The sequence below is a fragment of the Mixophyes fleayi genome, chromosome 4 (genome assembly GCF_038048845.1).
Source record: "Mixophyes fleayi isolate aMixFle1 chromosome 4, aMixFle1.hap1, whole genome shotgun sequence".
Taxonomy (NCBI): domain Eukaryota; kingdom Metazoa; phylum Chordata; class Amphibia; order Anura; family Limnodynastidae; genus Mixophyes; species Mixophyes fleayi.
In genome coordinates, this window is record NC_134405.1 from 243,163,048 (window position 1) to 243,188,201 (window position 25,154).

General features: G+C 38.5%; 1 protein-coding gene across 5 annotated transcripts in view; it reads left to right on the forward strand.

Annotated features, from left to right (window-relative positions):
* The window catches only part of SYT1 (synaptotagmin 1), a 530,829-nt gene extending 519,692 nt beyond the window's left edge, over positions 1-11,137 (forward strand). For all 5 annotated transcript variants that reach the window (XM_075209585.1, XM_075209583.1, XM_075209587.1 and 2 more), the window contains 2 exons: positions 518-651; positions 8,255-11,137. In XM_075209585.1, coding sequence (XP_075065686.1) covers positions 518-651; positions 8,255-8,461 — 341 coding nt within the window. In that variant the 3' untranslated portion in view covers positions 8,462-11,137. The remainder of the gene's footprint in view (positions 1-517; positions 652-8,254) is intronic.
* The last annotated feature ends 14,017 nt before the right edge of the window (positions 11,138-25,154 follow it).

Consider the following 25,154-nt stretch of genomic DNA (forward strand, 5'->3'; position numbering starts at 1 on the left):
TTTGAAAGAAAAATAAGAAATCACACGAAGTGGTAATAGCGTAGCAGGTGCCAGGAATATAAATGTTCTTTTCAATAGTTTTCCAAGTTTTAGCAAATACGTGAAAAAATGCAGTATTTTCCGCTATTTCATCATTTCTGGAAAATACTGTGCATTCTAGTCTTAAAGAAACTAATAGTATTTTCTTAAAATGCAAAACCTTCTGAAATGAACAAAGTGATACGCGTTGCTGCAGCACAGAACAAATGACTGATATTGAAGTTGAAATGTGATGAGCCCAAAGGGCTAAAATTTTCTCAGCGAAGGGGTTGAACTACTCTGTGGTCCGATGACACTTTCTTTGTGAATTTCTAGCATTATTCACAGGTATCTTTTCTAGGGGTTAACATTATGAGTAATCAGCAGCCGTATTACATGCTACAAGCTGCACCAGCTGTCTGCAGAGAAAAGTTAAATACCTTTTTATAGACCTTTGCCTTCAGTGTTCTTACTTCTAATTAAATTTAAATCTTTTCAGATCCCTACGTGAAAATTCATCTGATGCAGAACGGCAAGAGGCTGAAGAAAAAGAAGACAACTATTAAGAAGAATACACTTAATCCCTACTACAACGAGTCTTTCAGCTTTGAAGTACCATTTGAGCAAATTCAGGTAATCTAAAACGTCACCTTGGCGCATCCAAACTTGGTTCTTGTCACATTCCATTTCAGAACAGCTGTAATCAGGGCTCTATCACCTTGTAAATGTTTCTACTGGGGCTTTTAGCATCCCTACTAAAACCTTTAACCATACGTTAAGAGCATAAGCTGTGTGTCTTACATGGAGCTATCCTTTTTGTGATTTTCAATTACATTTTACTGATTAGGCTTCCTTTTATCTACCACTATGTTCAAAGATATATGGACTTGAACATAGAATCCTCAGAAATATATCATTATAGAAGTGTTCAACACATAGGTAATACTATGTTTAAATAGTAATGGTTCTATTAGAAACATCATAGAATAAAATGCAAGCATCCTGGCAAATGTTCTATGGAGCAAATTAGATAGTATTACTCTTCCACACATCACACTTGACAGTTAATTTATCATAAACTGTCTATCTGGAAATAAATATATAATGTGGATTGACTAGGGCTCTTTCAGATAGAAAGACTATATAGCTGTATGTTCAACCATATCTGGCATAACATTATGTTGCCCTTCTTTCAGGAAGTCAGAATTTTCCTTTGTATCTATAGATGCAAATATTAAATAAATATATATATATATATATATATATATATATATATATATATATATATATATATAATCTTCCTTATTAGATAGTACAACTGTACGGGGAGTTACAAGTGCCGTAATATATCATATGCTTGAGTATACTGCGGGTGAAATAAGTATTGAACTCATCAACATTTTTCTCAGTGGCTATATATTTAATGTGGCTGTTGTAATGGAATTTACACCAAATGTCAGCAACACCCCTTACAATCCACACATGCAAAGAAATCAAACCATAGATGTCCATAGTTTAAGTTTTGTGTAATGATGTGAAATTACACAGGTATTGAACACATGAAAAAAGGCATGGAAAGCCAAGACACCAGCTAAAATGCATCAGTAATTAGAAAGCAATCCTGCCAGCTGATTCAGCTACAACTGATGGCCTATAGAAAGGTGTCTCATTACGAAGGTGTCACACAAGAAATATCTCATGATGGGTAAAATGCAAAGACCTTCGCTATCTTATTGTTGCAAAACATACTGATGGCATTGGTTACAGAAGGATCTCTAAACTGCAGAATGTTCCAGTGAGCACTGTTGGGGCCAGGGCCGGACTGGCCATCTGGCAGTTCTGGCAAATGCCAGAAGGGCCGATGGCCAGTTGGGCCGGTGCTGGGACCGGCGAATTGGGCAGTCATTTCAACCTGTTATATTCTATCTGCCATGCCAGGTTCCGGCATGACAGATAGCAGTCTATGTGCCCGAGCTAATGGGGCCGGCCCTAGCCTATTAGTGGCCGGCCCCAACACTGACTGACTTCCTGATGGCTGGCTCCTCCCCAGGAACCAGCCACAATACTATCTGTTCCGCGCTCCGCCGCCCCCCCCCCCCCCCCCCCCCCGAGACAGATTAAGAGGGGCACGTGCATTGCGGTTCCCATACCCGGAAGTGCCGATGAGCAGTGTGCACTCACCACAGTGTCCAGCTCACCGTCTTTTGCTGGAGAACACCGGAGCACTGCCACCTGCGCTGCAGCCACAGGAAAACAAACAAGGTGAGATGACACAACTTGCACACTCTGGAAACCGCTCACTATGACCAGGTTCGAGTTGTCCCCTTACAAGACTCAAAAATATTGGAAAAATCATTGTTTGCTGCAATCTTTGATTGGATTCTATTCATTCTTTCTGAACACTGTTGGTCATATGGTACTGCTGTGATTTCATCAAAGACTGGTTACAATAGCTTTAATTTTGGACATTGCTGCTAGGAATATTTATAAGCCCTCATTGAACCTATTTTATGCATTATTTATTTATTTATTTATTTATTATTTGTCTAATTCCAATTAACCATTCATAAATTTTATGGTTTTACTGGTTTACATGTTTATTTTATTGCCATCAGGGCTAGCAACATTTTTATGTATTACTGTGTGAAAGCAAATCAGGGGCTTATAATTATTAGCTGCTGACAGGAATAGCGTGTTATCAATCCTGGTAAAATATTAATTTTATTTTTCTCACTCTTTTTTAAAAATTGGTTTTATTGAGCTAATTTAATGTATTGTGTGTTACTTATCAGTATTAAAATGAAATTGATTTAACGCTAGTTAGTCTCATTGAATGATATTTCCTGTACTAAATCAAGTGCTATCATTAATTAATTCCAAATTCAATAAAAACAAATATCTTTGGAAATAGATGAGGATCCAGGTTTAGTTGAATAACACACTTAAAAATCTACACACTACAGGCATTATTCCATTCGCATCCAAAATTCCTAAAATCGATAAGGTATCAGCCTAGAACCAAAATCAATGACGCCTAACTGCATTGTGTACATATATCCGTTATTAACGTATGACAGCATGTGTGAAGAAAGCGAGCTCCAGTAGCAGGCTATATCGCCACATGGAAGAAGATCGGGTAAGGGCTTTGGGTTGGGAGGGTTTGAAAGGGCTTTTAATGTAATGCGGGTGGAGGCGTGAACTATTCATTTAATGATAGGGTGAGGGTGGGGGGATAATCTTATAATGATGGGTTGGAGCTTTACATTTATTAATTTAATAGTGGTACCTATTAATTTAATCTGGGGTGATATGGGGTATATTAATTGAATGTGGGGCTGTTGAGTTCTATTTATTAAATGTGTCAAGGAATTATTTAATGGCAAAGATAGTTTGAGGGAAATATGTATATTTGTTAAAAGTAAATGTTATTTATTTATTGCCAGGGTGGGGGGGGGGGTCTCTACTGTAATTTGGGTGGGAGGTAGGCTATTAATTTATTGGTGGACTGTGGGTCAGGGATAATTATTTAATGGTAGGTGCTATAAATTTATTTGTGGGGTGATGGTCGGGCTATTTAATTTAATAGTGGGGCGTGTTAATTTAAGGTGAGGTGACAGGACCTTTAATTTAATGCTGGGGTGGTTTGTGACTATTAATTGAATGTAGGGCTGAGTTTGGGGAGGATAGCTATTTATTAAATGTGTATACAAATTATTTAAGGCTGGGGACAGTTGTGGGAAAGTTATATTTATTAAATGCAAATGTTATTAGTTTATTGCTGGGGCTGTTTGGAGGGAGGGAAATAAGTTTACTTATTAAATGTGAATACTATTAATTTAATTATGTAGCTGGTTGGCGTGAAGTAGATCTATTTATCAATTGTGAAAACAATTATTTTAATGTTGGCTGTAGGGAATCTACATTATTAAACTTGGGTGCTATTAATTTAACACTAGATGCCGTTCGGGTTTTAAAAATTACATGTACCCATTTTTTTTCCAAATAGGGCATCCAACATTCCAAGATCCAGACAAGCAGAAACTAAAGAAACCAGCAGCTGTAGGCAGTGAAAGTGACAAGAACAGGTAGGAGAGAGAAGGACAGTCTGCCAACTGTCCTGAATCTGTTGGGGCAGTCACGAATTTGGGTGACTGTCTCTCTTAACCAGGATTTGGTCTGACTGCAAGGACAGTTGGGAGGTATGTCCCACTTCACACTGTACTACTGCACCTAACAGTAATGCACACAGTTTTGTCTGTGCATTTGTCTAATAGCCATATTACACCATAAGAGCCCCCCTGTCTTAAGTGCCCCAGGCTCCCCGGGGCCTTAATCCAGCTCTGGTTAGGGGAAGGGAACTGATAGTTGCTCCCAGTCCCCGCACAGGACACAGACTGCAGAGCAAGCCGAGGAGCTCTAAGTATCACAAGATTTGGAAAGCTTGTGAGATAAGAACTTTCCTGCTCACTCTACAGGAAGTTCCCACCCTTATGGATGTCAGCGGCATCAGAAGCATAGATAAGTACAGTGGGCTGGGGAGGGCATGATAAATGTAATGTTTTATTTTAATGTATGTTTCAACGCCCCATGTTGACCACGCACCCAACACATTGTGGCCACGCCCTTGGCGCCGTACACAATTTATTTCCTACTCATCAACAGAGGTGGGCCTGTATGCTTTAAATGCCAGGGCTGATTTTTAGTCCCAGTCCGGCCCTGGTTGGGGCCATAATCCAGTGGTGGAAAGAACATCATTTCACCATAAACCGGCCACGACCAGGTGCACCTCACAAGATTTCTGATAGAGGAGTGAATAAAAAGGATCAGAAGAGGTGTCCAAGAACCAATGACCACTTGTGGAGAGCTTCAGAAAGACCTGAAATTAGCAGGTACAATTGTTTCAAAGAAAACAATACGTAAATGCACTCAACTGCCATGGCCTGTATGCATGCTCACCAAGCAAGACTCCTTTGCTGAAGAAAAAACATGTTGAGCCTTGTTTAAAGTTTGCTGCACAACATTTGGACAAGCCTGTGAAATACTGGGAGAATATAGTGTGGTCAGATGAGAGCAAAATTAAACTCTTTGGATGCCATAATACACACCATGTTTGGAGGAGAAATGGCACTGCACATCACCCCAAAATCACTGTACCAACAGTGAAATTTGGAGATGGGAACATCATGGTGTGGGGCTGTTTTTCTGCACACTGTACTGGCATACTGCATATAATGGAAGGAAGAATGAATGGAAAAATGCACCAAGACATTCTTGATAAAAATCTACTGCCATCTACCAGGATGCGCAAGATAAAACGAGGGTGGACATTTCAGCAAGACAATGATCCCAAACACACATCCAAGGGCACTCTCAATTGGTTTCAGAGGAAGAAAATAAAGCTGCTAAAATTGCCCAACCAATCATCTGACTTGATTCAATTGAAAATCTATGGAAAGAACTAAAGATCAGAGTTCATAGAAGAAGCCCACGGAGCCTTCAAGATTTGAAGACTATTTGCGTTGAAAAATTAGACAAAATCACACCTGAGCAATGCATGTGACTAGTGTCCTCCATACAGGAGGCGTCTTGAAGCTGTCATTACCAACAAAGTCTTTTGTACAAAGTATTAAATAAATTTCAGGAAGCGTGTTCAATACTTTTTCCCTGTGTCATTTCACATTATTACACAAAACTTAAATTATGGACATCTATGGTTTGATTTCTTTGCATGTGTGGATTGCAAGGGTTGTTGCTGACATTTGATGTAAAATGAATTAACAATAGCTACATTAAATATATATTTACTGAGAAAAATGTTTGTGTTCAATACTTATTTCACCCGCTGTATAACAATACTATATAAATATTTGCTAAAAGGCAAAGTTGGAATCCCCCACGTCTCCCGTTCTACCATTACCTTTCCCTTTTTTATCCTTTCCCGTTTCCTTACTTTTCCTTATCCATTTTCTTTATCCGGTTCCCTTTTTCCTCTCTTTTCTTTATCCATTTCCATTTTCCTTTTCAGCTCCCTATTCTTTTCACGTTTATTTCTCCCTTTTTTTTCTTCCAATAATTTCATTATATATACATAGTGAGGCTGGAAATAGAATAAAAACAACATATGTACTAGATGAGGCACGTCTATGATATTCAAGATAAACAACTATGTAAATGAAGCTCACTTAACTTTGATATTTTCTGATTTGACTATCACAACCAGAATTATATTTCTGTTTTTTGGATGTTAAGAAAATGCTTCCTTACAAATCCATTCTTAATTATTAACATTATTTCAGATTAACTTGGATCAATGGATCCACTTCTACCAATAATAATGTTCATCAGATATCATTTATAATCTAGCTTTTATAAATAGTCACATGGTTTAAGAAAATATATTGTGCAGATATTTATGTAAAAAGATATGAAATCTAAAAAGTTGATTTTTACGACTTGGTCATTTTAAGTAAAAGAAAAGTAGATTTATCAATAAATCTACTTTTATGTCAATGAAATATAGCCAAATATAGATACTTACAGACTGAAGGGGCTCAAGGAGAGTTGGACATAGGCGTAATTTTTTGTGTAAAATATGCATTGTTATACTGCACATGCATGCAAAAAATAGCAAATAGGCGCAACTCTCTATGTAAATTCAGAAGCATCTTACACTTATAACTTACATTTAAAGTGATGGAACAGAGGAGGGAAGGGGCATATCAACATATGCTAAGTACATTAAATGTGTGTTCACACAATTGCTGCTTATGTAGAGGTAAAACAGATACACAGGAGGCGTATCTGTTGTGGGTGTTGGACCCCTGGTGCAAAACATATGTTGCTGATTATGTACATAAGCATGGCTTTGCTTGTTCAAGGTGACTCCACACCATGGTGTAAATGTATTAATGTCCGGATTCTTCAACTCCGGCGTGTTCAGCGTCTTCGGCGATTAAATTTAAAGCGGCGCTGCATTGTAAAGGGAAACTTTCCTTTACAATGCAGCGTCGCTTTAAATTTAAATTTAATCGCCGAAGACGCTGAACACGCCGGAGTTGAAGAATCCGGACATTAATACAATTACCCCAATGAGTGCTAGTCCTCATTGTAGTTTTTTTCTTTTTTGAATTCTTTTTTCAAACACATATAAACAGATACATATGGCGTTTCTTCCACATGATGATGCTCCTAAAGCATTTTGTACACTTTAAGCGTATCTTCATTCAGTAGACACATATAACATAGTATACATGCACCCTTGCATACACATGTAAATGCGTCTTTTTTGTCCACAATTTAAGTATTCGTTTTTTACATAAATTGTATCCAATTCTACATTAGGCCCTCAAGTCTGTAACTGTAGCCCATAGCAAAACTTGCCATGTGTACACCCTCATAAAGTCACCCACCATGATGACTGCTCCAATCCCAGTCAGTACCCAAAGGGCAGAGCCCTAACTGTATTATTAGGAATCTGGCACATTTTTCTGAATTATATATGGAGTTATTTTCTCCTCATTATCTTCCAAATCATAGAGCTGCCTGGATACATTTGTTATGCAGTTATATTGTGTTTGTACTTTTAAGCTCATCATTTTTCATGTGCCTTAAACAGGGATTTCTGGAAACAGGCCCCTTGTTATGCTAGTCCCAGTAGCTGTCACATGGACTACAATAACTAAAGTTACTCCTATCAGAGTACTGTTAAGAACTACAGAACAAATATCTTGGTTTGTTCGAGTATTTTAAAAACCAAAGCAAATGTTATTATTATCATTTATTTGTCATATCACACAGCACAGTACAGAGACTATACAGTCATTGACATCAGACCCTTACCCATTGGAGCTTACACTCTAAATTCCATATTCACAAGCCCACATACCCACTCCCTAGGGTCCATTTTTACCAGAGGCCAATTAGACTGTGGGAAGAAATTGGAGTACCTGGCGGAAACCCACATAATCATGGGGAAAACATACAAACTCCACATAGGGTTTGATCCATTACCCAAGTTCTATGCTATCGACTGCGCCAACGTGCTGCTCTCATACATACAGCAATTTGTTTTCAAGTTTAATTTTACAATGAGAAATGCGGCAGCTGTAGAAAATGTAGCAAATGTAGCAAAACCTTCTTTAAATCATAATATTCAGCGTTATTATCCTTGTCTCAAATATACAAGTGATGTTTTCTTTCTCATCAACATTTTTTTTTCCATCTTTTTCTTCTATAGAAAGTGCAAGTTGTTGTTACTGTTTTGGACTATGACAAGATTGGAAAAAATGACGCTATTGGGAAGGTGTTTGTGGGCTACAACAGTACTGGCGCTGAGCTCCGGCATTGGTCAGACATGCTGGCCAACCCACGACGACCTATTGCACAGTGGCATACTTTAACACCTGAGGAGGAAGTAGATGCAATGCTTGGAGTCAAGAAATAGAAAAACAACCCTATCTGCAGTTGCCCACATAGTGCTCTTTAGCCAGTATATGTAAATACCTCAGTAGTATGGGTCCTTTCATGTTTTCCATGCATTCCTAATCCAGGGCATTCGTACCTATCCATTTTATTTGCACAATTTTAAATGTCCTTATTTCCCTCTAAAAGAAAACATATTGTGCGCCACACAACTGCCCTCTTACTCTTCTTTTAAGCAATATGATGTGTAGATAGAGCATGAATCAATTTGTTATCACACTCTTGTATATAACAGTATGCCAATATTTATTTATAGTCCGTGTATTTGTATGTTGTAAGCGTTTCTTATTATGTGTATACTTTTGATGTTTTTAATAAGATGTTCTATTTTAAACAATGTAAATTGACTAAATATAGAAGAGCTGATAATATATTACAGGTTAACTATTGTTTCGTCCGCATTCCAGGAGAAATTCCAACATATAAGGCACTAGTAGAGTTGCTCTGACATCTTAAAGGACAACTTAAATCTGAGCTCGACCAGATTACTCAATTACTAGATAGGGATACATTCCACATTTTCCATCAGCAAATCAGTTCATATGTGAAGATTTCAGTCAGAGGCAACAGGTACAATCAGAGGAGATTTGCAATTGTACTCAAGAGATCTGGTCACTAGATGCCAAACTATTGGCTTGTATATATTCTGTGTTAAAAAATAATCAAAGCTAAAATTGTGCATTTTTCGATCTGAGTGATGGGGTTGTGATAGTTAAGAAGATATATATACACATATATATAGCGAGACTTCAGGTTTATCTTAATATCCAATGAGATTGACTGCTACAAAAGGCAATTATCATTTGGCAAACACTCATTTCTGTACATTTTAGCTTTAGATAGACTGTACATCTTGTGATTTATATGTGTTGTTTCACATGACGTATTTCATATGTGTGTATGTTGTACTCGCATATCTTGTTACATTAAAGATTGTGAGGCATACTGAACATTGCTGACAAGCATTGTGCAAAGAGTACACAGTCACCTACGTTTTCATAGTTAACAAACAGTATTGTGACCCAATATATATATATATAAAGACTAAACTAATTTAGCCATAATTCTGAATGCACTTCAAGTAAGCCAAAACAGCTAGTGACCTTTTTTATATTTACTATTTGTATAATGAGTTTTAATTTGTCCTTTAAAAATGGTTTAAAACAAAGAACATGTGCTAGCAAACTGGAGCACCCTCTTGTGTATACTAGATGCTCATTTCAAGAGGAGTTTTTAAATGTTTTCAATGTTATTATGTAGTAAATGGCACTATTATGAAGCTATTAGTCATTCCATAAGAGTCTTAAACGACTACTCTGTGTATCACTGTGACTGCCGTGTGTGCTTAGATGAAACTTAGTTTTCTCAGTGAATAGCAATCAATTAATTCTATAGTGATATTGTACTGATACTGCCATCTCTTTCTACTGCACTGCTGCAGGAGAGCATAGCACAAAAAGGTTACTACGGACCAATTTGAAACTGGGAGCTATGCTGGATTTTGGTTATACAATAGGTAGATCACACAGCAATGTATTTAGCACTGTGCAATATAGTCCATAAATTATCTATAAATATAAACATTTTAGACAATATATCCTATAAGCATATCATTTGGTGAACAAATATAAAAATATTGTTAACTTTCAATGCACAGAATGTGGATATGATATATTTATTTGTTTGTATCTTTTCTTTTTTTTAAAAAAAAAAGCAAATCTGTTTTTGATGATAGGATCGTGTATACAAAACAGGGCATTACACCCTCAAGCTACTTTATCTGTAGTTTAAATAACTGGGGTGTCTGAAATAAATAAAAAAATAAAAAACACGTTTTTTTTTTAAAGAGATTCTACTGCCAATATGAATAATGTTGAAGGTAATTTTCATATATTACTGATAAGGACAAGAGAACAGAGAATCTTGTAACTGGTCAGAGATCTTATCGCTACAAGTGGTAACAGCCTTAGATGCACTGATCTTGGTTGTAGAGAGGCACAAGTAAAGTAGAAAAGATTTCAGACCTGTTATCTGCATAATCTGAAATTATAATATTATTATAAGTAATATATATTTAAAATAAGGAAGCTGACCAAAATTCATCATTCTATTTCAGCTTACTTTAGTTTTTCTTTAATCTTTGTGGATATGTTTAATTGATATGCTCAAAATGCAGGTTCATAATGCCCAAGATGTGTTAATAGATATTGATGCATTTTTACTGTACTGCCTAACCTTATTGTAAGACAGTGATTTAGATCACTTATTGAACCTGCTGTTTGATCAGAATATGGTTTAATCCATAAAAGCCACATCTACCTTTTGGACAAAGCTGTGTAAAGTCTTAGAATCTGATGCTGTAGAAATCCTAGTTGCCTTTGTCTATACTTACTGCCTGCTTGAGTGTTTCTATGTGTGAGTTTCTCTCCTGTATCTTGTAATAATGTTCGGGTGTTTTCTCTTGCCATATGGCTCGTGACCCGCGAGCTAACAAAGTTTGCTGTGTATACCTTCATTTTTGATGAAGTGGTTACAATTTAGTTTCACTTTGTGTAGTGATTTCCACAGTACAGTTTTCAGATTGTTGTTAAAAACCTTGACATATTCAGCAAATATTCAATAAAAATATTTTATTTCCTGTTGTGGTCTCCATGTTTTAACTTGTCTGTTAGCTATTTTTTCTATAACCAAATATATACATACAACTGTTGTGTCTGTTACTGAAATGTATATATGTGAATGTAATAATCTACAGCATACTTACCAACCTTTTAAAAGTAAATTCTGGGAGATCCCAGTCAGGGGGCGTGGTTGGAGGGTGGAAGGAGACGGGGCGCAGTTGCATCATTTTGGCCCCACCCCGAGACAAATACGTAATTTTGACGCGAGGCAGGGCCAAAATGACACGATTCACCGATAATCGCGTCATTTTGACAAGTAAGTTGCCGTTTGCGGGATATTTGCCTGCCGGATTTCGGGTGTCTACCGGCCATTCCGGGAGTGTTGGCAAGTATGCTCTGCAGCCTCATGAAAGTCAGTAGAAAATAAAGCACATCTAAACAAAGTTATATAAAAAAATCTGCATGTTAATTTCAGGATATTTTAGGAATTAAAATTACTTGGCGTCATTGTACTAGACATGCCTAAAGTATGATATTAAAGACATGTTTACCTGTTTAAATAAATATTTATAGAAATTTGACATTAATAATCTAAGTGAAAAAAAATGCATCCCAAAGAAGACGGTGACCTAAATAAAAAGACCTTACCAAATGTATCTTCATCTGACATATAAAAAGCAACAATATTGGACAGCAATGTACTTTATTTTACATTATATGATTTGCAGCAAAATATATTTGCACAGGAATAAAGGGAAATTATGGACTTTTTTTTTGCATTTAAAGTCACTGCAGGATACATTGATATTGATGGGAATATACAAGTAAGATAGCAAGAGAGCGTTTTATTGAAAATAGTGACAAGCTGGATGTGAGTAAGAGGCTTGAATAGTTCTATGACACCTGTTATTAATTAGCACCTTAACAGATGCAAGGATTTAAGTGTCCGCTTGAAGGGCGATTAAATGGAGGCACAGTTAGAAGTTCGGAAGTAATGAAAGATGCATAGCTACAGGCTGATAGAGTCAGGGCCTCTGTACTAGAAGAATAACCAGCACAGCCTCTTCAGTAGATATAGGACATAACGCTAACTATATAGCTATAGATATACGGTATATTTACATATATATTTTATTATGGTAACACACTAGATCTTCCTTTTTTTTCCATTGTCCTTCATATGTACACATGGGATACATTTTGGAGTGAGGACCAATAGGCTGTATTGAAGAACGATCTGGACATTATTCTGAGGATGCGTTTATACCACTTGTGTTGAGTAAGCGTACATCCACAAGGGGTTTTCTTCTGTTTGGATCACTGGGTTTATTCTCATAAATATTGGGAATTTATGGTGGAAGATTGAGGACAATATCCCGCATGTCGGTGGAAGTCACTCTGAATTAGGACTCTTCCTTTGCTATATTACACTATGTTATGTTTTTCTGTTTTAGTGGACCCATGAGTCCTCTTTAGGGTTGTTGGTATATATCCAGTTATACCCATTGAAGAACACACTGCCTTGTGATCTGCTGTCTGTGTGCTGTAAAGGAAGTGCTACTGTATGTATGAATCTTTTTGTATATCTATCTATATTGGAACATTAGTGGATGTTCTCTCATCATATACGGCTGCATATCTTAGTGGAGCGCCCTAACAGAATTTTATTTATTTGTATTTTGATATATATTTTATTAGTCAGGAGCATAGCATGAACGGAGCAAACTTAGTGTGTCTTCTAGGTCTGCACAGTGGCCTAGTGGTTAGCACTTCAACCTCACAGCACTGGGGTCATGAGTTTGATTCCAGACCATGGCCTTATCTGCGTGGAGTTTGTATGTTCTCCCTGTGTTTGCGTGGGTTTCGGTTTCCTCCCACACTCCAAATCATACAGATAGGTTAATTGGCTGCCATCAAAAATTGACCCTAGTCTCTGTGTGTGTGTGTGTGTGTGTGTGTGTGTGTGTGTGTGTGTGTTAGGGAATTTAGACAGTAAGCTCCAATGGGTTAGGGACTGATGTGAATGAGTTCTCTGTACAGCGCTGTGGAATTAGTAGCGCTATATAAATAAATGATGATGATGATGATGATGCTCCAAGCATCAGCCACTCCATTGGGTGCTCAATATGTGGCAATCTATTTTTCTGCTCAGCTGTGAGTCTGACTGACTTCTGAGCAGATATAGCATCTGGAACTCATTACTTTCTTCACACTGGATGCTCATGTAGAGTTGCATGTAAGTCTGTTTAATTATTGTAAAATATGCAATTTTGTACTAATCATGCACATCAATAATGTGAAAGCATACATCATTGTGTAGGTTTAGATGCATCTTACTCTTCCAACTCCTAACAAATGGAGAGCTGAAATGGGGGAGGGATGGGGCTGGCAAGTTTAGGCCAATTACAGTAAGATGCCTGTAATTGTAACTTAATCAGAAAGGGGACACAGCTACAGATACACCTATCAGGAGGTTCTCAACCCCTGGCGCTAAGACATGTGCTGATGTTCTGATGATCATCATCATCATTAAGGACCTTTGTAGTGTAAGAAAAAATATTTTAAAAAATAAAATGTGGCCTCCATTCCAAAGTGAATGAAGCACCTGTGCTTATAGTCTGACTTGGTTGCCACTACAGTGGGGACACATAGCTTGAGCCCCCCCCCCCCGCCACACCACAAAAGCTGCATCTATCACTAGGTGATGTCAGGTTGGGATGGATACACTAATACAGGAAAACTTGCATTGTGGGGTACCCCTGTTATAGTGGGACACAGCCCCAGCCTGTTCAGCACAGAGCTGAATTCCCTTGCAGAATCAAACCTGTAAAAGAATGTTGTCCCACCCAAGGAAAAAACAGCCCTGTGCTGATTGCTAGGGCTCCTACTAGCACTCCTCACTGGTGGGTGTGGGTTTATACTTTTTAAAAGTGAAGAAATTTAATGTAAGATCAGAGGGGGAGAGAGGGCTGTAAAGAACGGAGGGAAGAGGGGGCTGTAAAAAAAACAAAATGGGGGAGATGGGGCTGTGAAAAAAACAGGAGGGGAGGAGAGGGGTGGCGGAGGAGGCTGTAAAGAACAGGGGGGAGAGGAGGCTGTAAAGAACAGGGGGGAGAGGAGGCTGTAAAAAACGATGGTAGGCTGGAGAGGAGGCTGTAAAGAACAGGGAGGAAAGAGGGGGCTGTAAAAAAACATGAGGGAAGGGAGAGGGCTGAAATAAACAGGGGGAAGAGGAGGCTGTAAAAAAACAATGGTAGGGCAGTGATGTGTTTATCAGTAATACTAATCTCTATTAAATGTGGTGGAAATTTGTATGCCATAAATTTGAATGTGGGGCTGGTGAGGAAATATGCCTTTGTAATAAATGGGAATGCTATTAATGACGGGGGTGGTGAGGGGTGAAATTGATTGTTTATTAAATGAGAATGCTTTTAATTTAATAAGGCTGGTTTGGGGTAAGGAGGCTTATTTATCAAACATAAACACTAATTGTTAGGAACCCCCCTAGCCGATACTGCTCAACCCAGAATCTTCTCTGCCAGTCAGGTGCTCACTGGAGCCCCTAGTGGTGGGGACAACTGGGCCGCAAACTGACAGAGGGTTGTGAAGTGCGTACCGGCTGGGGAGAACCCAGGAAAGCAGAGTGAAGTCCAGACAAAGGTCAAGGGCCTGCAGCAGACAGCAAATCCAATATACAGGCCGAGGTCAAGGGTCACGAGCAAACAGGAAGGTCGGTAAACACGCCAAAGGTCGGGGTCACAAGAAACACAGGTAGGGTCCAAATCAAGGCAAGGGGTCATACACGGGCAATCCAACAGAATATCCAAAGGACAGGAGCTGGGAGCAGAGCAGGTCCGCAGACTGGTAACAGAAGCTATAACCGGCAGTGAAGCTGCAGACCTCACTGCCTTAAGTAGTACAGTCATCCAATCAGAGCCTAGTTCTGAAATTACACCCAGGCAGTTTATAATGCCTTTTAATCAGCCCACAGGCTGAAGTAACCATTAGACCATACTGCGCGTGTGCACCCAGCTTTCTGTGTTGCCGGGACGCCGTGCTGAAGAAGCGTCCAGCCGTTGCCTTGGCAACGGTCGGGCGCTTAGTGGAAGTGACGTGGGACTCCAGAGGAGACAGGAAGCGAGCCGCGGCGGTATCCACAGTGACACTAATATAGTGCAAATTAGGGGGAAGGAGACATAATTATTAAATGCAGGTGCTATTTAATTTAATGTTGGGGAAAATAAGCAATATTCATTAATTGTGAATGCTATTAATTAAATTCTGGGGCTGATTGGATACAAGAAGGCCTGTTTATCGAACAAAAAAAGCTAATGATTTAATGTCGGACTGGTTGGGTGATGTAGTGTTTAATGAATGCTTGACTTTCCAGGTGGTACATAGTAACTATCTCTTTTCCAAAGAGGGAACCCAACATTCCAGGATCCGGGCAAGCAGATACTGTTTAAGACATCAGCAGCAGCACCACGTAGGAATGTCGGCTGTGGCTGTGGGTTCCTGCGAGTGTGAGGGAGGAAGGGGAGGGGGCTGCCAGTGCTCTGTCTTTACCAGGGCACTAAAATGTTTAGTTACGGCACTGCAACTAACCACTACAGTCTGTCTGCGCTCTGCTTGGTCAGAGCATAAGAACATCCACTCTGATTAGTTAGTTGCAGCTAGATCCCATATGGGGACCTAGATTTAGAAGGAATTAATCAGTAATAACCAAATAAACTTTTAGATGATCTTTTATAATAAAACAATAGCATAGAAATGTCAAACTGTAAAACAGACCAGTGTTTAATGGTGTAAGTAGAAATAAATGCTAATCTGGAGCTTTGTTAGATTCGCAAGTAGAGAAACCATTGTATCTTAAATTTTTAACTTTATTAAGGCCATTGCTTGGAGAAATTTCGATTGGATTGTGAAATGGTTAAAGTGCTAGAATGCCTAGCTCTCCTAAACTTCCATTGCACACTGGCTCTGCTCTTATTGGTGGTGCACTGATGCTCTGCAGAGGCACACATGCATTTGGACCAACCAGGGTGGGAGGGGTATGAGCAGGTACCATGACACTGCTCGTAGTTTACAGTTATCTGTCTCATTTAGACTGATAGACAAGATGGACTTTTCTTCAGCCACTTCTTTAGGCAGCATTTCTGGAAAAGCAGAATTTTGTACAGACAGAGGGGAGCAGCATAAGAGATAAGTAGGAAATCTCATTTTCCAGAGCAGTGGAAACGCGTCCTTCTTGTAGCACTTCTGACACCTTCTGACAGCACTTGTAGTACTTCTGGCACTGACACCCCGCAGACATCAGACACAGACAGCTTCAAATCACATGGTGCTTTATTGTTTGCGTCAAAATAAAGAGCAATTCTTAGTCAGGATGACACCAGTAAACAATGCCACATTGTTTACACCTCCTGGTGACCCTAAAGCTAAGCTAAACACAGTTCAGCTCTCTACTGACTGGTCAGCTCTTCCAGCATCAGTCACACACATAAAATGAACAACCCAGTCCTTTAACCCCACCCAAACACTGCAAACCAACCACAGACAACAAATCAATAACACGCATATGGTACACCTGTGTGTTTGTGTGAGATTGGAAAGACTGTGTGGGAATTACACTATATGCAGCTTCCACTTGCAGACTTTCTGCAACCTCATGCAGGAAAGGTGTGGCAAATAGGCCTCTTTGCTACAATATATATATGTATATGTATTATACTTATATGGTAAATGTAATAAATATCAGATTCCACAACAGTGGTGTATCCAGAGATCCTTTAAATAAAAATGGTTTTATTTTACAATTCAGTGTACGTGTGCTGTAACTGAAAAAGGTGAAATATGCTGTGTTAGTAAAACAACTGTCACAAAATATTGGTAGTCTATTAGTATCAGCAAATGTTCAGAACTTGCCTAATTTTAAATGGTTTAGACCAATTCCCCAAGTACGTAACTGTAAAAAGCCTCTTGTCGCAGGAAGAACGGGAATAAGCCACAAGTGTTACTTCGCAGTCATCCTCTATCACAGCAAATTCATAGTTTAAAGGTCCTAATTTTATTGAAAACACAAGCTGTTCAGTGCTCCAGTTGTATAATCAACAAAGAAATTGTAACCAAATGGCAACTGCCTATATCTCGCAATTCTACAAGCCAGGTTCCACAGTATGTCAGCAGGTTACACCCGGACGCGTTTCTCCTCCCCGTTTCTTTTTATGGTGTTTCCTCGGAGGAAATTAAAACATTTTCTATGATGAAATAAAAGATTCTTGGATACACCACAATTTTAGCAGCATTTTATGTCAGAAATATTTTTTTCTGATTCTGTTTCTGCTTTTTAATGATTGGACTCAGCAAGTGATCTCTACATGTGATGACAATGTCTGTATGAGTTTGAACATGATAGTATGTCATTAACGATTATGGTTCACTATAATGTTTTATGTAAAGTTTTTAATAAATTTTATATATTTTTTTCATATCATATTTTTGCAACTTATTTGCATAATGATGTTGAAGATTGTATTACAGAGCAAAAATTACAGTCTGCTAATTGCAGTAACATATGTTAGTCAACAACAGAAATAAAGGTTAAAATCTCAGTCTCTACTATAGTCTTCTATATTTTTTAACTATATTGACAACATAACAATGCTACCTCTACCACTAGAAAAATCTAGATGATCACCTGGGGCAGCAGGGATTGGGGTACACCTAAAACACTGAATGACTGCTAAATTGTCACTCATTCAGTGTTTTTATTGTCACCTCTAATTGTGCGCCAGCCACCAACATGCAGGGGCAGCAGTCAGCAGCTTCTTACCTGTGAAGCTGGCAGCTGTTGCTTCTCCATGCTGGTAATGGGCTACAAAAGGACTCTGTGCCATCCTGCCCCCACATAGCAAAGCATAAGAAAGGGGAGTCCCAATGAGGAGACTCACCTGAGGGTGCCTTAATGCCACACAGTAACAGAGAGTTGAAGTAAATATATACATTAGTTGTGGCAATAATTATTATTATATTGTGTAGTGAAAAGGGAGGAATTACAGTTATAAGGATTAACCCATAACATAACTGTGGTGAAAAAAACATAATCATAAGGGACTGTATTGTAAATACTGTATATCAAATGAATCCATTTATTAAGCTAGAGGGTAAGGCAAATGACTTCAAAGCAGAGCCTGCTCTCACAGGGTTAATGACCTAAATTAATGTGTAAAATGTGAAGCCAGAAATATTGTCTTGTGTTTATTCTGTGTCTCTGCATTGTCCCCTTTACGGGTAAATGAACAGCTTCTGAGACCTCAGGTGGTGAGCTATGTCCTGGTACTGGAGTGGTTTTTGGCACCTGATTAGACCTTATGGAATCGACCTAGCAGAGGGTCTTACACAAAAAGACATGGGCTTTGTAACCACATGATGACTTGCAAATATAATTCTACTTCCAAAACACCACTTACAATCAATATAATTAGTGATCACAACTTATTCATAAATAGTATGATGAAGGGCAGCCCATATATCAAATAAAGCTGTCTGTCACGCAGGGAATTAGAGGAAATGAGTAACGGCTCAACAAATACACTTGACCTATCTCTGTTTGGTGTGTGTATATTGGTAACTTTGTACTGGATTTATTAATGAGAAAATTGGGTCTGTTTGACATTCAACAGAAAAGATATATTACATTTTAGAATTGGGTATTAAATAGGGAACATATAAATTGTAGTTGCAAAACTATGTCACAGGCCTGCACTAGAGACCAACCCCTGTAGGAGGGGAAAGGTGGAAAAACTGTCTTTAAAAGAGGAAATCACTTACAAGATATTGTCAGACTTTTGGGAAATCAATCAATGTTGGTAAGTTGTCCATCTTCCAAGCCAATTTCCTTTGGCACAGATTATACAACTGGTATGTAAGATTAAACTCTGATACTTTGTCCTTTTTATTTTTAATCTGTTTTGCCATATATATTGTCATCTATATTGTTTTTTTTTAACCTGTAAGTGTTGTACTTTTTGTATTTTCAATGTAAAATTTAATAAGTGCTGTCCTTATTGCGCTAAATGAATTCACTGCCTGTTTAGAAGAGGTTGATTGCTTGGCTGTTTTAACCCTTTAAATATCAGTGTGGGAAGTGGTAACTATTTGTGCTATCATAGCGCAGAGTGTGCGCAATTGGGTAATTAAGTCAAAGGCATTCTAAGGCCTTATACGTAGATGGTGGCAATTGTGGAGAGGTGTGGAAGTGTGTGCCTGTGTTGGGGAAGGGACCAGTTAAATCTGTAACCTAAGGAATAGGTGAGCTCAAGATTTTTACTGGAATCATGGGTGTCCCATTACAGTAAACTTCCAAGTCACGAGGGAGCAGAGTGCGGTTTGTGATTGGTAAATGTAGTTCGGGTCGGTTTTCTGATTAAAAAGAGGTGGTATATTGTTTGACTCTTTGATTATTTGATAAGTTAATAGATCAGAGAGTTGGCAGAGGAAGCTATACCTGACATATTAATTAACATTATTCTAACAACTCTTTTTTTATTAATACATTCTTACTTTAATGTTATTTGTTGCCTACATTTATGAAGGGTTTTTGCTTGAACTTCAAGACAGCAGCTTGAACGCAAAGACACATGAATGTGCTGAATCAGTAGAGGAAAATGCATTGAGTAAACATATTTGTAGAAGTTAATACACATCATATTTTTGTTTGACATGAATTTCAAATGATGATCTGCTAGAACTTTACAAGTTCTTAGAACACCATCAGATTAAACAAAAGCACTGAGAGCACATTGAATGGAGTCAATGCTTGTTTTATGCAAAAAGTTATGTGCAAATCATCCACATCTGTTTTAGTATATTGCTCAAGGGTTCAAACATTTTATTATAGGAGCTGTGATTTGTGTGTATAGAATGTTAAATATAATTACAAGCAGGCTATATGCTTTGTGTGCTGTCACTTAACATGATTATGCTTAAACAGTAATTTAAAGAGAAACCCTTTCAAATTATACTTTTTTTCTTAAAGAGGAATTATCAGTTATTTATACATATTTAGGATGATTTCGAAAGGCTTTATTGAAAAATTCAATATATTTGTATAGATTTTTCTCTATTATGTGTCAGTTTCTTCAGAAACACCCAGATTAAAAGCTAAGTCTTCTTTTGTTAAATCCTTTCTAACATTGGGTAATTTTACTCACATTTCAAAATACAGTCTCATAGAAAATATTTAATGGCTGCTTGATCTTCAATGTTTGCCAAGGACAAAAATATAATATGCTGGGGAACGCAGTTTACAGTTCAGTCGCCAAGCCATAGTATGCATCAGAATTACTCAGTAGAAAACAAACAACGGGAATAGCTTTCCATACTATGGGCCTAATTCATTGAGGAATGTAAATGCTGAAAAGTGCTCTATTTTCAGTAAAATCGCTCTTTGCGTGCCCAGAACTGAATTATACACCAGTGAATGCAGCAACATCCAATTCATCTTCGAGCACAAAGCACCATTACTACAGCCTACAATTTCATGGGCGGAATAGAGACTGGTACTGGACGTATGCGCATATTCAATGTACAGTAAAAGCATACCAAGTTGCTTTCCTGTCATATCACTTCAACCAGCTACAGGTCGGCTATAAATGCTGATTACAGTTGAGTAGGCAAGCTAGAACATGTGTTAGCAATTAGGAACAACTGGACAACTGCATTATACTTAACGTCTTAATAATTGTATTTTATGTTGGGAATTTTTACTTAATGTTTTGTGTGTTATATTATTAACAGTTCACATTAATTTACAGTCATGGACAAAAGTTTTGAGAATGACACAAATATTATTTTTCACAAAGTCTGCTGCCTCAGTTTTTATGATGGCAATTTGCATATCCTCTAGAATGTCATGAAGAGTGATCAGATGAATTGTAATTAATTTCAAAGTCCCTCTTTGCCACAAAAGGACCAGCTGACATCAAGTCAGTGATTCTCTCATTAACACAGATGAAAGTGTTGACGAGGACAAGGCTGGATATCACTCTGTCATGCTGATTGAGACTGAATAATAGACTGGAAGCTTTAAAAGGAGGGTAGTGCTTGAAATTATTGTTCTTCCTATATTAACCATGGTTAGCTGCTAGGAAACACGTGCAGTCATCATTGCTGTGCACAAAAAGGGCTTCATGGGCAAGAATATTGCTGCTAGTAAGATTGCACCTAAATCAACCATTTATGGGATCTTCAAGAACTTCAAGGAGAGAGGTTCAATAGTTGTGAAGAAGGCATCAGGGCGCCCAAGAACGTCCAGCAAGCGCCAGGACCATCTCCTAAAGTTGATTCAGCTGCTGGATCGGGCACCACCAGTACAAGGCTTACTCAGGAATGGCAGCAAGCAGGAGTGAGTGCAGCAGCATGCACAGTGAGGCGAAGACTGTTGGAAGATGGTCTGGTGTCAAGAAGGCCAGAAAAGAAGCCACTTCTCTCCAGGAAAAACATCAGAGACAGACTGATATTCTGCACAGAGATGGACTGCTGAGGAATGGGGTAAAGTCATTTTCTCTGATGAATCCCGTTTCAGATTGTTTAGGGCATCTGGAAAAACGCTTGTCCGGAGAAGGAAAGGTGAGTGCTACCATCAGTTCTGTGTCATGCAAACAGTAAAGCATCCTGAGACCATTAATGTGTGGGATTGCTTCTCAGCCAAGGGAGTAGGCTCACTCACAATTTTGCCTAAGAGCACAGCCATGAATAAAGAATGATACCAAAACATCATCCAAGAGTAAATTCTCCCAACCATTCAAGAACAGTTTGGTGGTGAACAATGCCTTTTCAGCATGATGGAGCACCTTGCCATAAGGCAAAAGTGAGAACTAAGTGGCTCAGTCATCAAAACATTGGGTCCATGGCCAGGAAACTCCCCAGACCTTAATCCCATTGAGAACTTGTGGTCAATCCTCAAGAGGCGGGTGGACAAACAAAAACCCTCAAATTCTCCAAGCATTGATTAGGCAAGAATGGGTGGCCATCGGTCAGTAAGTGGCCCAGAAGTTGATTGACAACATGCCAGGGCGAATTGCACAGGTCTTCAAAACGAAGGGTCAACATTGCAAATATTGACTCTTTGCAAAAACTTAATGTAATTGTCAATAAAAACCTTTGACACTTATGAAATGCTTGTAATTTTACTTCAGTATACCATAGCAACATCTGACAAAAAGGACTCAAAACACTGAAGCAGCAAACTTTGTGAAAACCAATACTCGTGTCATTCTTAAAACTTTTGGCCATGACTGTACATTTTATTTCTGTGCATTCTTTTGGAACTTTATATTCCACATATGTGTTGGTCAAACCTGCAGTTGTCTGTTAGATCAGTGCGCACTGAGACCTGAATTCAACAACAGATGTATCTTCATTGCCACTCCTATTTGAACTTGGACATGTGTATGCCCGATTTATGTTAGTTTTTCATGCCTTTATGAATCAGGCCCAGTAAGTTTTAAAATTAGCAACATTGGTTGTAGAACATGTATCATAAACTACATTTTAATTTATTTGCAAAATGTAAAAATACATTACTTTAACACTCCACCACTTTTCGAGAATATCCCTCTATCCATTAAAAAGTATATTCAACTAAAAGATGGTTCTAATACATTGCAGCTGTCAGGGTAGGCCAGTAACAAGCTAGTGAGCTGTTTTAGTCATTGAAAGACTGGCTATTAATCAAAGACATCTAACAAATGTGGCCTGTTATCAGCTGTTGATGCCTGGAGAGGCATTGTTTTATACATCTAAATATGTATGTAGAACCTTGCACATCTTTCTTCAGCAAAGCTAAGGTCAAGTGATGTTTCTTTGAAGTTCTAACTTCATGAACTGACATCTGAGAAGCCTGTTCTATGATCAGATCCATGTTTCCGTGCTATGTCAGGAGCCTGCAAAACCGGTAAGATTAGGTTTAGAAGGATAAACAAAAATGTTGTTAGTTTTTTGTTAAAGGATCTGTGGTCGCGCCTTACATGCGCACACTATCCTCTTATTCTGTTCTTAGATACACTCACTATAAAACTCACACTTTTATGCACTTTTCCTTACACAGTGTTGCCTTACTCAGTCTTTTGACCACACTAAATAACACAAGTTTTACAGAACTATTTATCCAATAATCACTGTATCTCAGCAGTACTTCACAGTACATATTCGTTATAAATAATCAATACTCACAACATATGTATGTATTTAAATCAAAGTATTTTACTGTTAACACAGAAAAGCTTCTATTCACAATTCACACATATATCGTAACGTTGTTCAACATAACAAAGTATATAAATATAACATTAACCCTATGTTCACCACCGTTATTCCTTACACTAGCCTAGCTTTACATATGTATTCTTAATAAGAATCAGTATTTATAATATTGATTTAACTATCACAGATATCAGACAATAGCTACTCAATTATATGTATATAAATAGTTAAATCCACATTACAAATACACATATAGCTCTATGGAGATATATATATATATATTAATGATACTTATCAAGTCCTTGTATCCTCGGTCTGATTCTTATCTGCAGTGTAGGGAACGTGGATGGAATTCTTTCTTGTAGCTTAGTGTAATATATATATATATATATATATATATATATATTGTAGTGTGTTGTAATCCTATAGATCTTTTCTGCAATGTAGTGTATCCCTATTTGTATAATGTTCCTAGTGTAATGTCCCTAGTGTAATGTTCCTAGTGTAATGTAGAGCTCTTTGTCAAGGGGCAGCAGGCATCCAGAGAGAGAGAGAGGGTCCCGGGTCTGGACTTTTATAGTCCAGACTTGGAAACTCCCAGCCTCCCAAGTAACAGCGTGTGTGTGGTGATTCACCACACACCAGGGCCGGACTGGGACTAAAAATCAGCCCTGGCATTTAAAGCACATAGGCCTAGCTCTGTTCCAGATTAATAATAATTACAGTACATTTTGCAAAGCTCATTGTTATATGGTGTCCCGTGAGATAATGTATTGCGTGTAGCTTGACTCTCTATTTGCAGCATAGGGCGCACCAGTGTCAGATAATGTTATGCACAGGACAGGCAAGAGAAATTTGGGGCTGGGGTACAGTGAAATTTTGCCCTCCCCCACAGGTGCACAGGGAGAGAGATGTATACCTATGCGCAGCGGCGTCTGTGAATGGGTGTGGTCACATAATGTTGGGGGAGTGGTCAATATGTGGCGTGGCATAACAAATTGGGGGAGACTCAATTGCTGGTGATGTGATACATGGGTATCGCGCAGCCCACATTGCTGGCAATTACGGTAGAAATCTCTGCTTATTTTTCCTTGAGAAGAAAAATGAACAGTGATTTCTGTCAAATTTCAGCCGCAAAGTGTCTCGCGGATGTTCACTTTGCAGCTAATTGAATTCCCCATTATGTATTAAAATTGTGTTGCTCTCACCTACCGGTTATTGCAGCTTTCACAACCTGGTATTGGATTCTTGCATAGATCCTGGAATGTTGGGACCTGTTGGAAAATGTATATATGGAAAACCGAGCAATAAGTGAACATCGTACATGACACAGATCACACAGTATAAAATACATACATTATAATAAAATATTACATTTATCACCAGCTACATAACGCCACCCCTCAGACACATCACGCCACATCCTGCATCACACTACCCCCTGCCACATCACCCATCACACCACAATACCCCCCCAGACAAATCACACCATGCCACCCCGCAGACAAATCAGGCTACCACCCAGTCACATTATCATGCCACCCCCAAGGCACATTATCATGCCACACAAGACATATTATAACCCCCCGAGACACATTATGACACCCCCACCAGCCTGCTGTACTTACCTTTGCAGTTGACATCAGAGTAAAAAAGCACGCCTTGCAGAGTGAGCAGGTAAGCTCTTAGACTCATGAGATTTGGAGCTCCAGGCCTGTACCACCTACATACCTGTCACCACACACTGTCCGTGGACAGCTCCCCCCAGAG